Here is a 23,218-nt window from a genome sequence, read left to right as displayed (position 1 = left end):
CGAATGCTGTCTTTTATATGGTGATTTTTTAGCATAGCAGTTGCATGGAGGTGATTTTCAAAGTAATAGATTAACAAACATGTCACTCTTTGGCCTACTGTGCATAATAATAATAATGTGGAAGAGGTGTATTGTTGCTCTGTTCATTCTTTCTCCTGTTGGGAAATGCTTCAGAACCGAAGAGGTTTGCTAGGTTACTATGCAGTGCCAGAAAGAAAACCAGTGTAGAATGTCTTAACTTGTAGTAGCATTCAGCATCCCTTGAAAAGGGTGTTGGCTGTCTTAATCTCAGACTGTGTTAGAATTAAAGGCACTCGCCAGTGGTAGCTTCACCGTCTTATTCTGGTTAAATGTGTGGGAGAACAAACTTTAAGCCAGATAACTTTTTTTTATTTACGCAATAACAACACATCGTTGGATCAAAGTCATAGTTCAACCTCACAGGATATAATATTGCTTAAACGGTTGACATCACTAGAGGGTCCTTTAACCAAAGCTGACCGATGGGTTAACTGTTAAGTCTCCTTAGACTTCACTGTTATTCATGAGCATATGAAAAATAAACACATCTGAAATGCTTCACAGCAGATTGATAAAAATAAGATTTGGCCTCTTTGTCCATATATGGGATGGTTTCCTCTAGTTCCTCTCTTGGCAGATGGCTGCTTGCATTCCATATAAGCTGCAGCTGTTTTCAGCGTTGGTTGGAGACCGTGATTTTCAAGGAAACATGGTGAGCTCTATGTGAGGCGGTTCAGCGACGTACACCTACACGAAGCGAAATCTTTTGCTTGAGTAAATAAAAAGGGCCTTCGTCGGGCTAGTCTTGAGCCTTATTGTCCACTTGAGGTCAAAGTTTCATCTCTCACCTGGTTTAATGCAGAGGGGAAGAAATGGTAGCTTCCTCGGATGGTCATGTAGTTGGCTTCATTTACCAGGCACAGGCCTACACTTTCACTTTGGAATTATAGCGTGAGCTACACAAGTTCACATCAATATTTTTGTATTAATGACTGGCCCATTGACCCCCATTTTAGAGCAGTGAAGCTTATGACCAGTGACAACAAATCATGTCATCATGATGCGCAGTTTGATTAAATGGAAACTAATTCTGTGTTAGATTATCAGTGTTTGTGGCTAGGATTCGGGGGATTCTTCAGCTCATTAAGCTTCTTTACTCAACCAAGAGCCAGACTTGCTTTGAAATATAATTGGTTGTTGATGAACCACGGTACTACTTCGGCTCACAGCTGATGTGGTGGGAAGAATCCTCACTGTTCACTCTGGAGAGGAAATTGCTTTTTAAATGAGGTTAAAGGGTTGTCTGACTAGTCACCTCTGTCGTGGTGTTGTGCAAAGCACTGATAGAAAGACAGTACAGACGACGAGGTAGAGCCGCACGCTGGTGCAAGGAAGCTGTTGTCACAGGAACACTGAAATACAGATGGACAGGGACGCTATTCAGGAGCAAAAGTGGGCTTGGCTGGGGTTCTGGACTCAATCAATCAGACCACAGCCAGACAGACGCCCACAGTCGGTGTCATAACAAGAAACAGGCCATCCAACGCAAACTTAGTAGGGCATAACACTCGTAACCTAGGTTTTCATTGTTTGCTTTACTCTCGGTAAAGAGACCGGCTATGAGCTCGTGAGGTGGTGGTATTCCCTGACAGGAGGTGAGCCACGAGACCCCGGGTTGTTTGTTTACTAGTTTTGTCCCCTCTCTTTTGGAAGAGACTCAGCAACTGTTTTTGGAGGAGGAAATGGACTTATGCTCAGAGGGATAACTTGTTCAAATAGGCTTTAAAAAAAGAAAAAACTTTATTTAACTAGGCAAGTCAGTTAAGAACACATTCTTATTTACAATGACAGCCTACCAAAAGGCCTTCTGAGGGGACGGGGGCCTGGGATTAAAAATTAAAAATAAATACAGGCTGTAGATGTCCTCTAGAAAGAAAAGGAAACCAAGTGCCCTAGACTAGAATGCACGATAATGAATGCAAGACAATTAATGCGGTCAGTTGAGTCTGTTCAATATGTTAGTACGTACTAACTCAAACACTCCATTCCCCAACAGGATTGTGTTCAGTAGGGCACACCGTAGCAAAACGTTTTGCAAACCAGGAAGCAACAATTTTTGTTCTAATTGGACACATTCAGGTAGTACATGTGTCAAACTCATTCCACGGAGGCCCGAGTCTCTGTGGGTTTTTGCTCCTACCTTGTAATTAGTAAGGAACTCCCCTCACCTGGTTGTCTAGGTTTTAATTGAAAGGGGGAAAACAAAAAAACTTAAGACACTCGGCCCTCCACGGAATGAGTTTGTCCCCCTGAAGTAGTACCTCCCTGTGGGCCCCCAAAAACGGCCATGGTTAAAATGTCCCATCGTTGAGAGTTTGATACAGGTTCATTTTACATGCTGTACCTTCAATTCGATACTGTTTTCTTAAAAAAAAAAAAAAATCCTTTTGTATGTTTTTTTGTTGTTGTGTGTATGTGAATCATTGATCATTTAATTAGGTTTCTGACTGTATATTCAATAGAAATAAGTTTCACCACTAACAAATGTTATTTTGACATTACCATAAGCGCTTCAACGCTGAATGCAGCATTGCTGTCGGCACACTTGACATGTCCTGCAGTTGACTAGAAGCCAGCCAGCCTACTGCCCAAGTATTGCTGTACAAGTTTCAACCTTTGCATGATCTTTTGTTGAGGTTTTTGTTTATTACTAAGCCCAACAGTCACATCTGAGTAGGACTGCGGCACACATCTGCATTTTTCTCTCCGATGCGCTACAAACTGGACACACGTTAACAGTGCAGTTGACCGTGAATACACCCAATGCAAGCTCAGAAAGTACATGGCAATTATTAAAGTGGCACTCCAGTCTCCTTTTCGTCTCATTTAACACCTGATTCACTTAAAGCTGCAATATGTCATGTTTGGGTGACCTGGCCAAATTCACATATAAATGTGTGTTATAAATCTGTCATTCTCATTGAAAGCAAGTCTATGAAGCAGTATATCTGTTTTTATATGCGCTATTTCTATGCTTGCTGTACTTAAGTTTGTTTTTTTTGCGTCTTTTTTACTTAAGTTAAAAACCTGCATAAGGATTGTACCCTTTTATTTTTTACAATTTTCGCCTAAAATGACACCCAAATCGAAGTGCCTGTAGCTCAAGACCTGAAGCAAGGATATGCATATTCCTGATACCATTTGAAAGAAAACACTTTGAAGTGTGTGGAAATGTGAAATGAATGTAGGAGAATTTAACACCTTAGCTCTTGTAGAAGATAATACAAACAAAAAAACATGAATCTCTCTCCCCCCCCTCCCCTCCATCATCTTTGAGATGCAAGAGGAAGGCCATACTTTAAGGTGGGAGTCTAGCTGTAATTTAGATGTGTGCAAAGTTTCAGACTGAAGAATTACATTACTGTGCACTATTATGTATCAAGTCTTCCAGGAGTTTGCCCAAATGTGTCGAATTGATAAATGTATAAATTTAAGTACATGACTATAGAGAACATACAAAAATGCAATGGTCATAAAAACTTTAAGTTGACTCACTCCCAGGAATGTCATACATAATGGATAATTAGCTTATACACTTTCACACATCTAGATGTCTGAGCAGGGTTGGTGTGGAGCCAGAGACAGCTGTGGGGTCAAACTGTAGATACCAGGTCCTACATTTGAACATAAAAAATTATTTTATCAAACAAAACTATGCTACAGTTTATGTCTGGGATCCTCAGGATGACAAATCAGAGCAAGATTACTGAATGGAAGTACATGATTTACCTTCAGAGGGGAATGTATCAAACCTGTTGCCGTGATAAATGTTTTGTTGTTGTGCACTCCTCAAACAATAGCATGGTCTTTTTTTCACTGTAATAGCTACTGTTAATTGGACACTGCATTTAGATTAACAGTAATTTAAGCTTTCTGTCCATATGTCTATGTCGTGGAAAGTTGGTTGTTGTATACAACGTCATTCTAGTCACATTAGCGCATGTTAGCAACAACCGTCCCGGTTTAGAGATGCCCATCCCGTAGAGGTTAAAAGTGTTGTACAGCAGCTTAAAATACAATATTTTTGGTTATGGAAAATATAATTTGCATCGGTTTAGATGGTACAATGATTCTCTACACCACAGACACCACAGCCGTGTGTCTTTGGGTTTTTTCTCCTCCCTTGAACTTGATCGAAGAATTAAGGTCACTAATTAGTAAGGAACTCCCCACCTGGTTGTCTAGGGCTTCATTGAAATTCAAAAAGAGAAAAAAAACCTGCAGACACTTGGGTCTCCATGGAATGAGTTTGACACCCCTGATCTACACTATACTGAACCAAAACATAATGTAACATGCAACAGTTTCAAAGATTTTACTGAGTTACTGTTCATAAGAAGTCAGGAAATTTAAATAAATTCATTAAGCGCGAATCTATAGATTTTATATGACTACAGTGGCACCGCCATGGGAGCCAATCAAAGTTTTCCCCCATAAAATAGTTTTATTACTCAGAAATACGTATAGAAATGCTCACCAACATGTACGAAAACAAACTTGTGCCCAACATTTGAGAGAAGCTTTTTGTGCGTTTGGAAAAAATGTATCTTGTATTTCAGCTCATGAAACATGGGACCAACACTCCATGTTGCATTTTATATATATATTTTTTAGGGGTAAATCAGCTTTAATATTGCAGATAGATTGATAGAAGCCACAATGTAATTGTCTGCATCATTTCCAATCCCCCATATATTTAAAAATGTGTGTGCGTACCAGTCAAAAGTTTGGACACACCTACTCATTCCAGGGTTCTTCTTTATTTTTATATTTTCTACACTGTAGAATAATAGTGAAGACATCAACACTATGAAATAACACACATGGAATCATATGTAACCAAAAATAAAATGTTAAACAAATCAAAATATATTTGAGATTCTTCAAAGTAGCCACCCTTTGCCTTGACAGCTTTGCACACTCTTGGCATTCTCTAAACCAGCTTCACGAGATAGTCACCTGGAATGGATTTCAATTAACAGGTGTGCCTTGTTAAAAGTTAAGAAGAAAATAAATTCCACAAATGAATGCATCAGCTGTGTTGTGACAAGATGGAGGTTGTATACAGAATATAGCTTTATTTGGTAAAATACCAAGACCATATTATGGCAACAACGGCTCAAATAAACAAAGAGAAACGACAGTCCATCATGACTGACCATCTTAAAGTAAATCTTGACAGTCCAGAACTTCGAATGTTTCTTCAAGTGCTGATTTGTCGTTATGGTGTATTGTGTGTAGATTGATGTGGGAAACTTTTAATTTAATCCATGTTAAAATAAGGCTGTAACGAAACAATGTGGAAAAAGGAAGGGGTCTGAATACCTTTCGAATGCACGGTATATTATCTTAAATATATTTTCATTTGATTATTTACTAACTCTACCCTCCCTCCCCTAATTGGAGTAAACTAATGGACAACACTATTTAGGCTTCTAATTTCAGTTTATACATACTATATACATTTTATGGACAGTATATATTTTTTACTTGACAATTGCTACCAAAGCAAGCGAGCTAATTGACTTTGATCTTGGTGAGCTACATGAGCATATTTAACTATTTATTTGATAGTTTGCCAATTCAAGCGAGGTGTCTTACGCCTCAATAATTATTTCCCAGCATTGTTTGTTCGAAATTGAATCTCATCTCATCATCCCTGTCTCTCCCCTCCCATCCCCAGACTCAAATTTGCTTTGCTTGATTTTCATAAAGATAGTTAGCATGCCAGCTTGCTCACAAACTACTTGTGTCCAGGAGTTGAAGCTTAGCCCTTCAATGGAATCCTTGACGTGTATCAGCAACTTGTCAAATCTAAAAACACTCCAACTGTGCTGACTGAGATAGACAGAGCACATCATTTATCTGCATTGTTTTTTGGCATGAGAAAAGGCAAATACATTTGGTTGGTACATCCCCTTATCTGTATAAATTTGGCTAGCAAATGATCTACATATCATAGGCTATGTAAGTAGACTCTCTTGAAATGCACTGTTAACAGATCAATATCGTAAATATCTCTCTCCTGCTTTCTCCATTTCTCAGGACATGATGAAGCCGACGTTCACCATGGCCAATCTGCCTGCCGGTGTCAACACCCAACCCACGTCGACCTCCTCATCCTCCACTTCCTCCTCCTCTGTGGCCATGCACTTGCAGAACAGCATCCCTGACACCTGCTGGCAGGTCTCGGCGGGCATCAATACTCACAGTGCCACCAGCAGTGCCAACGGCACGGTGCTGAAGACCTCGGCCACGTCAACGAGCGTCATGCTACCCGGAGGGTTCACCCTCATGTCCGGTGAGTGAAGGGAGGTATCCTGTTTTGGTTTTTTTAATCCCACTTTCTTTGCCTTATCATTTACCCCCTCCATGTTGCACCCAACTTTGTTTACTTCTGTTCACCCCCCTGAATTGTTCCCTTGCTTCAGAATTGTATTTTTTTTTTAAATGTATCGTTTTTGAGAATATTGCACTCCAATAAAAAATGTTTTCCTCTGGGGCTTTTTGGCTGTGTGTTTGTGCATGTGGTTTGTCTGTTTTGTGTGCATGGCTGTGTTTTGACAGTGTTTTTGTTGTCTGTGACTTTGTCTGGCTGTGTTTTCTTTTCTGTAACACTGTTTTTTTTCTGTGAAGCTGTCTGTATTTTGTCTGAGGCTTTGTTCTGTCTGTGAGGCTGTGTTATGTCTGACTGTGTTTGAGTATGTTTTGTCAGTCATGCTGTGTTATGTGGCTATTTTTGTTTGTGTGGCTGTGTCCGTTTTCCCTCTATCTTGGTCTTTCTCACTGTGTTATGTGTTTTGAGTTTTCTTGGTCTATGTGCCGGTTCCACTGCGAGAGACCTGTGCACTGCTAATTTTCTCTGCGCGTCCTCTAGGCGCAACGCTTCCCCCTGGCACGCACACCATTCCTCTCAGTCACCTGCAGGCCCTCCAGGGCCCCTTGGCCCAGACCAGCATCACCACCGCTACCGCAGGGCACACACAGCAGGGCCAGCAGACCACCCTGCTCCGCCTACCTGCAACTGTCTCGCTCACAGGTCAGGGGCTTCTTCACCCCGCCGCGTTTTGTTTCCATGCCACGACACTTCCAAGCATCAACTCTCCTTGAATTGCAAATCAACCCCTATCTCCTACACTTTTGGCAAGCAATATGGCAACAAATCTGCCTTTTAATGAAATGGTCTGCACAACATAAATAATCTTCAATGATTCATTTATTCTCTGTGCGACCGCAGCCACCTTAAGTGTACAGCTTAAACAATTGTGTTATTCTGCCTTACCTATCAGAGGGCATGATGGAGCTACCACTATTGCTACACACATCCGATCTTCTCTGATCTACACCAAGGGGTTGACTTGGGATTTAGGGTTTATCGCTCTCTGTCGGCATGCATCTCTCACTCCAAGATTGTGTCGAGTGTCTTCAAATTGAGCCCGGTTTGTTTGCATCTAGGATCCCAGTCATTTCTCTGTAGCTATCTCTTGTCGCTGTTCAGAACTGTATCTCCATGCCTGTCTGTTAGCGTCCTTTTCTAGGTTTGCCTTTGCCTCACTGTCCCTCTATGCATCTCTGTCTCTCTGTATGTTTGTTTGAGCTTGCATCAGTGTCTCTTCCTGGGCTTTAGTCTATCTCTTTACATATCGATAAAGGCAAAAAAAACTAACATTTACAATGCTGTGAGATAGCAGGTTTGAATGAACTCCTATGAGGTTTAAATATGGTGCTCTGCTTGCAAACAGTCACAGGAGAGGCCTCATTTGTTGACGGGACAAAGGGAGGCAATAAGGATGGATAATGAAGACTCATGGAAGGGTAAACAGGAGCTATATTTTAGGGACGAGGAGAGCAGTCAGTGTGTAGATGGGGACAGGAATATAGGAGAGAGGGTATTTTAGTCTGTTCACTGGTCAGTGTTTGTTACTGAATGAGGGTGTGTGTGTGTGGGGAGGTGCGCATTAAGGCTGTTACTGATTGTGTGTAGTAGCACCACTGTTATGCAAGCCGACGCCCCATCTTTTCTATTTCTTGTGATATGTGGACAAAGCCACGTAATTTTTTTGAGCAGGGTTAAAAATAACCCCCTCCAGGGTTTTATCAGTTGTCTTAGCGAATGGGGGAGAAGCGGGAGTTGAAAAAGTTCCACACTTGTGTCCAATGTTTTGTTTTTTTTCTGCACTTGAACGTTGTGAAAACATCCAGCGTGCGGTTACTGTGAACACTGAGGCTATAGCTACTTTAAGTTAGTTTTAAGTGGCCAAGTAGGCTACTGTGGCTATTTGAGCATAAAGTAGGCCTACCAGAGTGGCCTACCATCAAAAACAATGGAGAAAATGCATCCCATAAACTTCTAGCACAGTGATAGAACAGCTATCATTCAGCCTTCAGTAGCAGCCAATGGGTGGTGTTCAATGTAGGTCTACATTCCATGAGACGCTGCAGGGCTTGACATGAACCTGTTTATCCACTTGTCCTTCAGACGAGGAGGTGACTGCAAATGTTGTTGTGCTGTTTGATGCAAGAATCCACTTTACAAAATAAAATGCATTATTATTCCCATTCCATTATTACAGAGAATTAGACAAATTATGCTCCCCTCTGCCTATCGGCTACTAAACTTATTCAAGCCTGTCTCACAATATAACTCTACACCTTTTAAGAATATGTTTAGAAAGGTACACTTTTTTTGTACTCTTGTAGGAAGCAATCACTACCCTATTGCTGACTATAAATGATCTATAACTGGGCTAATAACTCACTAACTAGCAAAGGATATGAACAAAATGTGCACACCTGGCTACATGCAGCTCTTGCTTTGATCTCAAAACAAGCACATCTACTCACAATCGCTCATGCTTTTAACACAGTCCAGTTCAAAGTAAATTTCCCAGATCCATCTACTGTATGGCAATGGTATATTTGCATTCAGGCCTACTGCAACTCTGATTGGATATCTGCACCGGTCTGTGTAGAGTATGGGCTCAGTCGTGTGTCAATGCGATAGATTCCTACTCTGATGCGTTCTGCCTACAACAGAATCTCTTACGTAGTTTTGCATTCAAAGTCATGCATAGTTTTTGTTTCGGTATGTTGCATTAAAAGTGAGTAATATTGCGTTGATTCGATCACAATTGCCACAGTAAAGGGAAACATTGATAGTGTTAACGAACAGGGAAAACTCTAGAAAGTTGAGTCTCGTGCTTCTGTCAGCGGACGCGTGCAGCTTAGATGGAACATTGCTTGTGTCAGTTTTATATCTCACTTGGTGTTCATCTTCATGAACTGTAGTGAAAGTAGGCTAACAGCTGTGCACATTCTTTAAAATTGTCAGTAGGAATATCCCAAGTACTTAATTTGTAAAATCACAACGGCTGAAAATGGAACACATTTTTTGTGTTAAATAGCAAATATGACAGCTGTATAGACGGGGATTCTGTGTTACTTTTCGGTAGGTCAGTTAACCCTTGCTCAGCCACTTAAGTGGTCCACTTCACTGGTACACACTCATAACTAACCCGTTCATATTTACCACCCAACTGTAGTGATGTACCTAGTAGAGGTAACATGCAAACTTGACCTCTAATGAGTGTGCAAAAATAGAATGGTTGAATGGAAAATTAATATTCTCACTCTAGGTATGTGTGCATCTTTCTCAGGTGGAGGGATGGGCCAGCAGCTGCAGGCCATTCAGGTTCACCCCAGCAGTCAGCAGAGCTCTGTGAGCCACAGTGAACTCTCCCACATCACAAGCAGCTCCACAGGTAAACAACAACAACTATACACTATCACAGCAGCCTGTATGTGCTTATGAGCCATTTTACTGTTATGCCAATGTGATTTGGGGGGGGGGGGCACTGCGATAATATTATTAGTATTATGAGGAGAGGGGGGAAAAGTTTCATGTTAAATTGCTATATGATGACTAGTAGGCTATTTACCCCACTTTCAAATGTGACAAGCAGCGGTCTGTTTACAAGTAGATGTAATAATGAAATGGGCTCCTTGATGGACCCAGTCCCAAGGAGGAGGGTCTGGAATGACGGGTGCATTAGAGCAGTAGCCCAATCTAGAGGGGACAATAGAGAGACTGACATGAGTGCTACTTCTCAGTGGCAATTTAATCTGAAATCGACCTCTAGGCTCTAGCTCTTCCTCACTAGGCATTCCTGTAGTTTTAAAAGGACTGGACAGGTATGAACATAGGCAGAAATACTGTATATAATGATGAGATGGTCTTGTCTCCGCCCTAACAATGGGAGTCGTCCCAATGGCGGGAAGGCAGGTGGTCTGCTTATCGTTGACAGATTTTGATGGAGTAAACCCTCTTGCTATTGGGCCCAATTTTTCTAAACTTTTCTGATTTTGGCAATCGGATTGGATTAAATGTTTGATTTTGGTATTTCAAAACAGAAAAACTAAAATGATTCTGATCATTGGGATTTGGTAATCCAATCTGACCTTTTTTAATCAAGATTAACCAATGATGTGTGTGTATATATAAACACTGGATTGCTGATGCTATGTATTGACCAACGGAAGGTTTTAAAATGTTCAGTTCACATAATATAATTTTCAAAGTATGCATTAAGGTGTCTGTAATAGAATATACTTGTCAAATGAATGTCGACATTTAATTAATACATTTCTAAAGCAACCAAAATGGCTGCGTTGTGGCTTCAATACAGCTCTCCCTGTCAATCATCCAGGGTTCATACACATCGTTAAAATTATTTAAAGGAGAAGTTTCCTCTTTTTTTTTTACAACCAAATCCCTATTTTGATGTCAATGGCATGTTATAGAAGGGTCCAGACACCTTGTTGGGATTTCACATGTTTTTGAGAAAGATTAGGGAGGTGAGGCAATAAATAGGCCGTAGTGGCGAAATAATAATAATAATAATAATAATAATAATAATAATAATAATAATAATAATAATAATAATAATAATTTCGCAAATTAACACTGGAGTGATAGATGTGCAGAAGATGAATGTGCAAGTAGAGATTTGTTTTATTTAAATAAAATAAGTAACAATATGGGGATGAGGTAGTTGGATGGGCTATTTACAGATGGGCTATGTACAGGTGCATTGATCTGTAAGCTGCTCTGATAGCTGATGCTTAAAGTTAGTGAGGGAGATATGTCTCCAGCTTCAGTGATTTTCTTTTGCAATTTGTTCCAGTCATTGGCAGCAGAGAACAGAAAGGAAAGGCGGCCAAAGGAGGAATAGGCTTTGGGGGTGACCAGCGAAATATACCTGCTGGAGCGTGTGCTATGGGTGGGTGCTGCTATGGTGACTAGTGAGCTGAGATAATGCAGGGCTTTACCCAATAAGGACTTATAGATGACCTGGAGCCAGTGGGTTTGGCAACGAATATAAAGCGAGGGCCAGCTAACGAGAGCATACAGGTCGCAGTGGTGGGTAATATATGGGGCTTTGGTGACGAAACAGATGGCACTGTGATAGACTGCATCCAATTTACTGAGTAGAGTGTTGGAGGCTATTTTGTAAATGACATCGCCAAAGTCAAGGATCGGTAGGATAGTCAGTTTTACGAGAGTGTGTTTGGCAACATGAGTGAAGGATGCTTTGTTGCGAAATAGGAAGATTATTTTATTTTGGATTGGAGATGCTTAATATGAGTCTGGAAGGAGAGTTTATAGTCTAACCAGACACCTAGTATTTGTAGTTGTCCACATATATTCTATGTCAGAAGCGTCCAGAGTAGTGATGCTAGTCGGGCAGGTGGGTGCGGGCAAACAATTTCTGAAGAGCATCCACTTAGTTTTACTTGCATTTAAGATCAGTTGGAGGCAACGGAAGGAGTGTTGTAATGGCATTGAAGCTCGTCTGGAGGCTAGTTAACAGTGTCCAAAAATGGGCCAGAAGTATACAGAATGGTGTCGTCTGTGTAGAGGTGGATCAGAGAATCACCAGCCGCAAGAGCGACATCATTGATGTATACAGAGAAAAGAGTCAGCCAGAGAATTGAACCCTGTGGCACCACCATAGAGACTGCCTGAGGTCTGGACAACAGGCCCTCCGATTTGAGAAGTAGTTGGTGAACCAGGCAAGGCAGTCATTTGAGAAACCAAGGCTGTTGAGTCTGCCTATAAGAATGTGGTGATTGACAGAGTTGAAAGCCATAGACAGGTTGATGAATACGACTGCACGGTATTGTCTTTTGTCGATGGAGATTATGATATCGTTTAGGACCTTGAGCGTGGCTGAGGTGCACCCATGACCAGCTCTGAAACCAGATTGCATAGCGGAGAAGGTACAGTGGGATTTGAAATGGTCGGTGATCTGTTTAACTTGCCTTTCGACGACCTTAGAAAGGCAGGGTAGGATGGATATAGGACTGTAACAGTTTTTGTCTAGAGTGTCTCCCCCTTTTGAAGAGGGAGATGACCTTGGCAGTTTTAGAGGTTGTACAAATAATTCTCATTCCTAACTTTATCCGCAATGTTATATTTCCTTTTTGTGTTTCTCAAAAACGTGAAATCACAAAGGTGTCTGGACCACCTTCTATACTAGAGATTTGGTTGTGAAACAGTTTTTCCAAACTCAAAGGTACTGATTAGGATAGTTTTGATACCATAAATGTGGATAATGTTGATCCCACTGGAAGGGTGGATATAGAAATGTGAAAGGCACGAAGGTGGGGAGATCAAACAGCAGTATTCCATCTGAAAACCAAAGGTAACTAATTGTATTAAATGCTTGATTGTGGTATGTATGTGGTCATTTGTTACATTGAGAAGTGTCAAAGAAATGTCATGTACTTGAAGTACAAGTGATATGCAGGCTCTATTTTTGGCCTTGGTTGCCTTTTTATTAACAGTTTTCGTTTTCACTATGACCTGTTCTACAAGTCACCATTCATAATTGTATAAATGAACCTTACAGAATATTGATATCCACACCTCATTGCCCGTGTTGTCCTGTCTCCCTGCTCCAGTGAGCCTCCCCACCACCATCGTCACGTCCTCGGTGCCCTCATCGATGGGTGGTCACATGATGTACCCCGGTGCCCACACTGTCATGTACGCCACACCTACGACCTCGTTGGGCGACGGCAGTCTGACCGTGCTCAACACCTTCCCACAGACAGCCCATACGCAGTCCCATGACCCCGGTGAGCAATCAGAGTCCAGACACCACAGCTGGCCTAACAGGGCACTGATATACAGTGAGCTCCAAAAGTATTGGTTCACAACCTTTAACAACTTTTTTTGTTGTTTTGGCTCTGTACTCCAGAATTTGGATTTGAAATGACACAATGACTGAGGTTTAAAATGCAGATTGTCAATAATAATTTGCAGGTATTTTCATCCATGCTGGTTTAGAAATTACTGCACTTTTTGTATGTAGACCCCCTCCATTTTGGGGCACCAAAAGTATTGGGACAATTTCCCTTATGTGTATTAAAGTGGTAAAAATGTAAGTAGGAAGGTGTTCCTAATGTTTGGTATAGTCTATCTATGTCAGCTGTAGAGAGACTTGAGCACATGAGAAAACAAGTTTTGATCAGTCAGCTATAGGATAATAAATACCAGAGTTTAGGTGCAGGTAGAGCCGGTTAGCGCTAGCTAGTTGGAGTCAAATATCTATACTGTCGTCCAAAAAATATTGCAATATGTAACCATTTTTTTTCTCCCCATTAGTTTTTAGCGTGTCCGATCCTATAGAAATAGACTTCGGATTTTAGTCCAGATCATCTGACATTTGAGAGAAGACATTCTGACCGGACATTTTGTGCTGCTTCGGTGAAACTCTTAGCTCTGTCTACATTGTGCTCTTGCATTCTGTAAATATCACATTTATTGAAATGGGCTATAACAAATAGGAATATAGGCAATTTTCTCAGAATGTCACCCTTGCACTACCCCTGCTGTGTGCTGCCTGACTCTGCTCTTTACTGCATGGTGGCATGCAGTCAAGTTGAAATAGCTTAGTCTCGTCTGTCATGATGTTGTCACTGTCAACGATGGCTGTCAATCATCCTCAATAGATGATACTATCGTAATCTCGGCCAACCCTACTGGATCGTATATGCGCGATTCATTTATTGGACTCTTTCCCCCCCCCCCCCAGGTGCTGTATCGCAGGTGTTCCTCACAGGACATCCTGGGACAGTTCAGATCCCTGTGTCGGCAGTGCAGCTCCACCCGGTAATGACACCCATGTCCCTCTGTCACCACAACGCTACTGTCATTACTGTCACTTCAACATTAATGTCACTTAATCCCTCTCCTTTTGACCTGTAGATGGTGATTGGTCAGCAGTCAAGCAGCAGCAACCTCACAGAGCTTCAAGTGGTCAACCTGGACGCCCATCACTCAAAGGACGATTGACCCGCCCACATATAGACTGCTTTACCAAGACACACATTTGAATGCACACACGCCAGGGGATCACTGACGCCTTGCCAACAGACTGCCACCCCCTATTTATTACTGCCTTTTCACCGCAATCATTTTGTTTTTTAAAAATAAACCTTGTAAGAATATGCACACACTTACACTGGTTTTACAGAGAATTGAGGTGTGGCGCTGCCATTTTACTTTGTATATTTGTCTTTTATTTTCTTTCTCTGCAAGAGTTTCTTGGCTTGACATATCCACATATTGCTGAGGCTACAGCTTCACATTTCAATCGGAGACGTGTAGGGTGTGCACGTACCGGTTGTATGTATTTGAACTGAAGACGTTTTGATATTGTTTTTCTTACGAGTGTATTCTCTTTTAAGCCCCCTGTGCATCCTAATGTTGATTACTTATATTTTTCTTATGTTGGCATTTGAATGATAACTTTACAATACCAGTTGCTGTCATTAGGGTAATCATATAATTTTTATTTCATTTCTGGGGGGGAAATGTGCAATTGATGCCAGTATCAACTCGCTGATAATACAGTTAAATAAATATATATAGTTGAAGTCGGAAGTTTACGTACACCGTAGCCAAATACATTGTAAACTCAGTTTTTCACAATCCCTGACATTTAATCCTAGTAAAAATGCCCTGTTTTAGGTCGGTTGGGATCACCACTTTATTTCACCACTCTTTTATTTATTTCATCACATTCCCAGTGGGTCAGAAGTTTACATACACTAAATTAGTATTTGGTAGCATTGCCTTTTAAATTGTTCTACTTGGGTCAAATGTTTTAAGTAGCCTTCCACAAGCTTCCCACAATAAGTTGGGTGAATGTTGGACCATTCCTCCTGACAGAGCTGGTGTAACTGAGTCAGGTTTGTAAGCCTCCTTGCTCGCACAAGGTTTTTCAGTTCTGCCCACAATTTCTATAGGATTGAGGTCAGGGCTTTGTTATGGTCACTCCAATACCTTGACATTGTTGTCCTTGAGCCGTTTTGCCACTATGCTTGGGGTCATTGTCCATTTGGAAGACCCATTTGCGACCAAGCTTTAACTTCCTGACTGATTTCTTGAGATGTAGCTTCAATATATCCACATAATTTTCTCTCCTCATGATGCCATCTATTTTGTGAAGTGGACCAGTCCCTCCTGCAGCAATGTTGCCACCCCCGTGGTTGGGATGGTGTTCTTCGGGCTTGCAAGTCTCCCCCTTTTTCCTCCAAACATAACAATGGTCATTATGGCCCAACAGTTCTATTTTTGTTTCATCAGACCAGAGGACATTTCTCCTAAAATTACTATCTTTGTCCCCATGTGCAGTTGAAAACCGTAGTCTGGCTTTTTTTTATGGCGGTTTTGGAGCAGTGGCTTCTTCCTTGCTGAGCTGCCTTTCGAGTTATGTTGATATAGGACTCGTTTTACTGTGGATATAGATACTTTTGTACCTGTTTCCTCCAGCATCTTCACAATTTCCTTTGCTGCTGTTCTGGGATTGATTGGCACTTTTCGCACCACCGTGCGTTGTGCTCGGTCTCCTAGAGATTGTCTCCTTCCTGAGCGGTATGACGGCCGCGTGGTCCCATGGTGTTTATACTTGCGTACTATTGTTTGTACAGATGAACGTGCTACCTTCAGGCGTTTGGAAATTGCTCCCAAGGACGAACCAGACTTGTGGAGGTCTACAATTGTTTTCTGAGGTCTTGGCTGATTTCTTTGCTTTTTCCCATGATGTCAAGCGAAGAGGCTCTGAGTTTGAAGGTAGGCCTTGAAATACATCCACAGGTACACCTCCAATTGACTTAGGCTAATTGACATCATTTATCAGAAGCTTCTAATTGCCATGACATCCTTTTCTGGAATTTTCCAAGCTGTTTAAATGCACAGTCAACTTATTGTATGTAAACTTCTGACCCACTGGAGTTGTGATACAGTGAATTGTAAGTGAAATAATCTGTCTGTAAGCAATTGTTGGAAAAATTACTTGTCAGGACATTACTTTGTGCATAACTGACTTGCCAAAACTATAGTTTGTAAACAAGAAATGTATGGAGTGGTTGAAAAACACTTAGATTGGAGTCATTAAAACGTGTATGTAAACTTCTGACTTCAACTGTGTGTATATATACACACAGAAACAAAGCATTACCTTTCAAAATCAAGCTTATGTCAGATTCACATATTTGTACATCTACGACTCTGCACTGACTGCCATGTAGCTTGACTGTGCTACACTGCTATGCTGTGCTAGAGTGGGCCGATACACTGACTTGCCCTTGTACACTGGCAGGGTACCACCACTGGTTTAGGTAATGCCCTATCATGCTGTAGGTTAAGGAATTACTTTAGAACATCACAAAGTTAATCTGGAAGACTGACGCAGGCACTTTTTCTCTTCTCTGTGTAAATCTACAGCACTTGCTGTGTTGCTGCATAGATAGTACTGTATTTCCCATCAACTACTGAACTATTTCAGGATGCTGGTTACAATTTCAATATTGAAGGACATTGTCTTAGTACCTTACAGTATCATACCCTATGCCAGTCTAGATTGTCATAGACATATTCCAGGATTTTGAAGATTTAACTATCTGTGTTTTTCCGTAGGCACGAAATGGGAGAAAAACTATCATATCAAAACCTGTTTAGCCCATATTTTAGAAATCTGCTCTGCATGTTGGGTGTTAGTAGAACTGCACAAGTGTGGTTTTTAAAGAGGAAATCATCAAGTCAGTATTTATCAGTGTGGTTCTTTTGGGCTCAACCATTGCCTTCATGAGGGAAAGCAACAACATCAAACTGTTTAATAGGTAATAATGTTAATTTTACTTTTGTGCGAATCCTTGAAGGGCAAGCACCACTGTCTATCACTTGGCTTGCCTGAACAAAGACACACAGCTTTATGCCCACATTCTCTACCACTTGAACATCTTCTGAGATGATTTTTGACTGTTAACCATTGTCACCTATGTCAAATATATATTCTTCAATTTAAATGTATGAATAAAAATGTTTGTAGTTGGACACCAATATTTCCCCGCTTCCTGTATGAAACTAACTGAAAAACACACCATAATATGGGCTCCCAAGTGGCGCAGCGGTCTAGGGCACTGTATCTAGAGGTGACACTACAGACCCCGGTTCGATTCCATGCTGTATCACAACCGGCCGTGATCTGGAGTCCCATAGGGCAGCGCACAATTGGCCCAGCGTCGTCCTGGTTAGGCTTTGGCCCAGCGTCCTGGTTATGCTTTGGCCGGTGTAGGCCAATAATTAAGAATTTGTTCTTAGCGTACTTGCCTAGTTAAATAATTTGTACACTTTAAGTACATTCAATACCAATGCAACACTGAATTTGCCTTGCAGCATTGCCTTGCAGAGGCAGTTTCAGTGCTTTCTGTGTGGTGCATAGGTTGGATTTATTCAGCTTGACAGAAATGGTAGCAGAAGGTGAATGTTGAACTTTTGTTGCACACACATCCAGATGATGCTGCTTATCATTTTGCTCAATAATGCTGTTGGTGGGATCAAAGCGTTATGGTACTTCTGGTGTACCAAAATGCAAAAATACTGTAGGTGTGATCAAGGCATAAACCAGAAACAATAAGAATGTGGCAAAATAAATTGAACGCCTTAGTTTCATCATAAAACCAGAGAGAAATATCTATTTGGAGGAGTCCACAAAGCATATTGCATGTAACACAGGAATATGACCGACAGCATGGTCAATCAAGTTAATGTTTCCCACATGTTCGGACTACTAAACAACTATTGATTTAGATCACTAGTTTCAAAGAAAACAGGAGCTGCCTCCACTAATCCAGTACCATTTCAACATTATCAAATTGCTTATGCTTAGTCTAATACAGTGACAACTAAAATATACCAAAAACAATTTAGTCCAATCATCGTAAGCTAAATATCATGTGGCTGTCCATGTTCTGTGTGTGTGTGTGTGTGTGTGTGTGCCTAAGTAGAAAAACATGTTGACTCACCCTACTTATAGAGAAACGCCAATACCATCCTCCTTGTCCTAAGCTACCTGGCTAAAATGCTTGCTCGCTCGTCAAATTTTATTTAATGTACAATAAAGAGCAAGCTAGTTAACATCTAGCTACAGTACCAGTCAAAAGTTTGGACACACCTACTCAAGTGTTTTATTTTTTATTTTTTACTAATTACTACATTGTAGACTAATAGTGAAGAAAAAAACTATGAAATAACACACATGGAATCATGTAGTCACCAAGAAAAGTGTTAAACAAATCCAAATATGTTATATTCTTCAAAGTAGACACACTTTGCCTTGATGACAGCTTTGCACACTCTTGGCATTCTCTCAACCAGCTTCATGAGGAATGCTTTTCCAACAGTCTTGAAGGAGTTACCACATATGCTGAGCACTTGTTGGCTGCTTTTCCTTCACTCTGCGGTCCAACTCATCCCAAACCATCTCAATTGGGTTGAGGTTGGGTGATTGTTGAGGCCAGGTCATCTGATGCAGCATTCTATCACTCATTGGTCAAATAGCCCTTACACAGCCTGTAGGTGTGTTTTGGGTACTTGTCCTGTTGAAAAATAATTGATTGTCCCAATAAGCTCAAACCAGATGGGATGGCGTATTGCTGCAGAATGCTGTGGTAGCCATGCTGGTTAAGTGTGCCTTGAATTCTAGATAAATCACAGTGTCACCAGGAAAGCACACCCACACCTCTTCCATGCTTCACGGTGGGAACCACACATGCGGAGATCATCCGTTCACCTACTCTGCGCATCAGAAAGACATGGCGGTTGGAACCAAAAATATTGACTCATCAGACCAAAGCACAGATTTCCACTGGTCTAATGTTCATTGCTTGTGTTTTTTGGCCCAAGCAAGTCTCTTATTATTTGTGTCCTTTAGGGGAAAGAGGGATACCTAGTCAACTGAATGCATTCAACTGAAATGTGTCTTATGCATTTAACGCAACCCCTCTGAATCAGAGAGGTGCGAGGACTGCCTTAATCGACATCCACGTCATCGGCGCCTGGGGAACAGTGGGTAACTGCCTTGCTCAGGGGCAGAACGACAGATTTTTACCTTGTCAGCTTGAGGATTCGATCCAGCAACCTTTCAGTTACTGGCTCAACACTCCTACCCACCAGGCTACCTAGTAGTGGTTACTTTGCAGCAGTTCGACCATGAAGGTCTGATTCACACAGTCTCCTCTGAACAGTTGATGTTGAGATGTGTCTGTTACTTAAACTCTGTGAAGCATTTATTTGGGCTGCAATCTGAGGTGCAGTTAACTCTAGTGAACTTATCCTCTGCAGCAGAGGTAACTCTGGGTCTTCCTTTCCTGTGGCGGTCCTCATGAGAGCTAGTTTCATCATAGCGCTTGATGGTTTTTGCGACTCCACTTCCAAAGTAATTGACATTTTCTGTATTGTCTAAAATGGACTGTCGTTTCTCTTTGCTTATTTGAGCTGTTCTTGCCATAATATGGACTTGGTATTTTACCATATATCTTCTGTATACCACCCCTACCTTTTCACAACACAACTGATTGGCTTAAACGCATTAAGAAGGAAAGAAATTCCACAAATTAACTAAATAAAGCATACCTGTTAATTGAAATGTATTCCAAGTGACAACCTTATGAAGCTGGTTGAGAGAATGCCAAGCGTGTGCAACGCTGTCATCAAGGCAAAGGGTGGCTACTTTGAAGAATCTCAAATATGAAATATATTTTGATTTGTTTAACACTTTTTTTTTTGGTTACTACATGATTCCATGTGTGTTATTTCATAGTTTTGATATCTTCACTGTACAATAATAATGTAGAAAATAGTAAAAATAAAAAAATTGAATTAGTAGGTGTGTCAACTTTTTTGACTGGTACTGTACAAATTGAATTTCCATCCTCTCAGGCCAGTGGAACAATGTATGAATATATGGTTGTATCAGAATCACAATTATAATCATTGGCCAGTATAGAGAATCGCATCAAATCAAATGTTATTGATCGCATACACATGTTTAGCGGATGTTATTGCAGGTGTAACGAAATGCTTGTGTTCCTAGCTCGAACACTGCAGTAATATCTAACAATACACAACAATACACACATCTAAAAGTAAAAGAATGGAATAAAAAAAAAAAAGATTGCTAGCCATCTAGCCACTGGAGGACAACAACAGAACAAGATGCAACAATTCAAAATGTTTTTGTTTATGATGTTTGGCTTTTGATGTGATGTGATTGGTGTGAAGCTAAATCGAAACTGGCTTCCACCTTTTGTTTTTTTGGTGAGCCAGGACCATTCCCAGTTGAGCTCACTGTTTTGCTCAATGATGCTCGCTGGCTTCACTTGCATTCAATGCTATGGGCGGCAACAATGTCATACTCTTTTTGACCAGATAGCATCAGATAGATGGGCTACACATTCAGAGACAGAAGGGCGCTGAAGGAAAATTATGAAACACCGAGAGACGAAGGATACATTCATTTTTTGGGGGCACATTTTTTTGTGGAAGCCTGGTTTCCCTTGGCATCCATGAATACATGCCACTGACTGTCATTAATACATTTAGACTATTAAGATCTTAGCAAAAATAATAATGAACAGAATAAATGGGGTTCTTGATACCATAATAGAAAAAGAGCAAAGGGCGTTTCATGTGGGACAACATCTGTATGGCTCGGAGGTCCTGAGCCCTAGGACCATGCCTCAGGACTACCTGGCATGATGACTCCTTGCTGTCCCCAGTCCACCTGGCCGTGCTGCTGCTCCAGTTTCAACTGTTCTGCCTGTGGCTATGGAACCCTGACCTGTTCGACCTGTCCCAGACCTGCTGTTTTCAACTTTCTAGAGACAGCAGGAGTGGTAGAGATACTCTTAATGAACGGCTATGAAAAGCCAACTGACATTTACTCCTGAGGTGCTGACTTGCTGCACCCTCAACTACTGTGATTCTTATTATTTGACCATGCTGGTCATTTATGAACATTTGAGCATCGTGGCCATGTTCTGTTATAATCTCCACCCTGCACAGCCAGAAGAGGACTGGCCACCCCTCAAAGCCTTGTTCCTCTCTAGGTTTCTTCCTAGGTTTTGGCCTTTCTAGGAAGTTTTTCCTAGCCACTGTGCTTCTACACCTGCATTGCTTACTGTTTGGGGTTTTAGGCTGGGTTTCTGTACAGCACTTTGAGATATCAGCTGATTTAAGAAGGGCTATATAAATACATTTGATTTGAAAGATATTACTACATCCACATCTGAATGTGATTTCTACATTTTGTGTCTTATTGAGAAAAATGCTTTTAATGATGTTTCATGTGAATATTGACGGTTTGTAATGAAATGTTATGGGTTCCCAAGTCCATTAATTGATGTGATTAAATTACTGTAAGCCGATCTATTGTCCAAGTTAATGTAAATGGTTTCCTGACCTGACACTTTGAAATTGAAAGGGGGGGGGGGGTAAAGCAGGGTTGCCCACTTAGCACAGCCTTCAATGTAATAGCTACTAGCCCTCTTCTAAAGCGAATTAAAGAAGATCTAAGTATTCAAGGTACTATCACCAGCTCTAGACAGCCCATTGTCGCACTTGCTTATGCCGATGATGTGTCTGTCATAATCAGAAATCAAGATGAGTTGAATAGATGAAACAATCATTTAAATTTATACAAAGAAGTCGCTGGAGCTAAATTGAACCAAGATAAAATGGAGGGTGTTTGGATTGGAACTCCAATAAACATACATGGAAGGGATGAAATTAGAATTTTGGGTGTATAAATATGTAAATTAAGCGCATATCGAATGGTCTGCTCTACCCATAACAATCATACCAAGCATAGGGTTGGTTGCTATAAGATTGAAATTGGAAATGTAACCGTGAAAAAAACTATGAAATTGCTCCCCAATACCGTCTGATGTATATATTTAATGTATTACATGAATGGTGATGACAGACCTTCCGACATTTTTAACCGTGTTATAATGCAATTTTTTTCCAACCTGCTCCATGTATTCAATTTATTCCATTTCAAATTTGGCTCCTTCTCTGTATTGCCACGTTCCTGTGCTAGTCAGAACTAGGAAACTCTGACTTTTCTGATTTGCTAACTGGGTGTAACTATACACTTGTGGGCTCAACCAGCTCAAAAATGTTTCAAGTTTTCTTGTCTCGACTAGTACGTGAACGCGGCATATATTCCTAGTTAGCAACCAGGAAATGGCGGAGCGATTTCTGCATAGAACAATGAGACAGATATTTCACTGGATGTATAAATGTGAAGCATCCGGTTGGCATCTCCACTCAATATGGGAGGGGCTATAGTTTGTCCGAAATTCTGCACATTTTCTCATCGATTAAACATTCGATCTCAATATAGTTTTCTGTTCGCAAACTAGAATATGTTATGAACAGGATGGACTAAGTTTTGTAGACTGTACCCTTTTCAAAACGTTTTTAAAAATCGCGCTGTTTAGAAGGAGCACAGAGTAGAATTGAGTTATTGCACACGGGCAATTCACAGAGTAGGCCTTCCGTAACGGAAATATGCAGATACATACTAGAACGCCTATAGGATATCGCTAGCGGGTGCTTGGCTCTGCCCACCTCCTTGTTTGTTCTGCTCACTCTGACTCATTTGTTTCCATTGGAAACGACACGTTGTGGTCTATCTTGATTTATTTCTAAAAAAATCTTTGGTACACCTTTTCTCGTCATGCAAATTATTGTCTCTTGCTTTCGGCGTCACTAAAGCGACGC

General features: G+C 41.0%; 1 protein-coding gene across 1 annotated transcript in view; it reads left to right on the top strand.

Moving 5' to 3' along the window:
* Window positions 1-17,491, top strand: part of LOC110493799 (serum response factor) — a 31,326-nt gene extending 13,835 nt beyond the window's left edge. Inside the window, 6 exon segments of the mRNA XM_021568289.3 lie at window positions 6,127-6,382; window positions 6,959-7,120; window positions 9,738-9,842; window positions 13,045-13,221; window positions 14,181-14,257; window positions 14,354-17,491. Of these exon segments, the coding sequence (XP_021423964.3) occupies window positions 6,127-6,382; window positions 6,959-7,120; window positions 9,738-9,842; window positions 13,045-13,221; window positions 14,181-14,257; window positions 14,354-14,440 (864 nt within the window). The 3' untranslated portion in view covers window positions 14,441-17,491.
* The last annotated feature ends 5,727 nt before the right edge of the window (window positions 17,492-23,218 follow it).

Source organism: Oncorhynchus mykiss, chromosome 17 (assembly GCF_057628025.1).
Source record: "Oncorhynchus mykiss isolate SJ-2025 chromosome 17, ASM5762802v1, whole genome shotgun sequence".
Lineage (NCBI taxonomy): Eukaryota > Metazoa > Chordata > Actinopteri > Salmoniformes > Salmonidae > Oncorhynchus > Oncorhynchus mykiss.
Note: the sequence above shows the minus strand (reverse complement) of the source record. Positions and strands in the feature narration are given on the sequence as shown.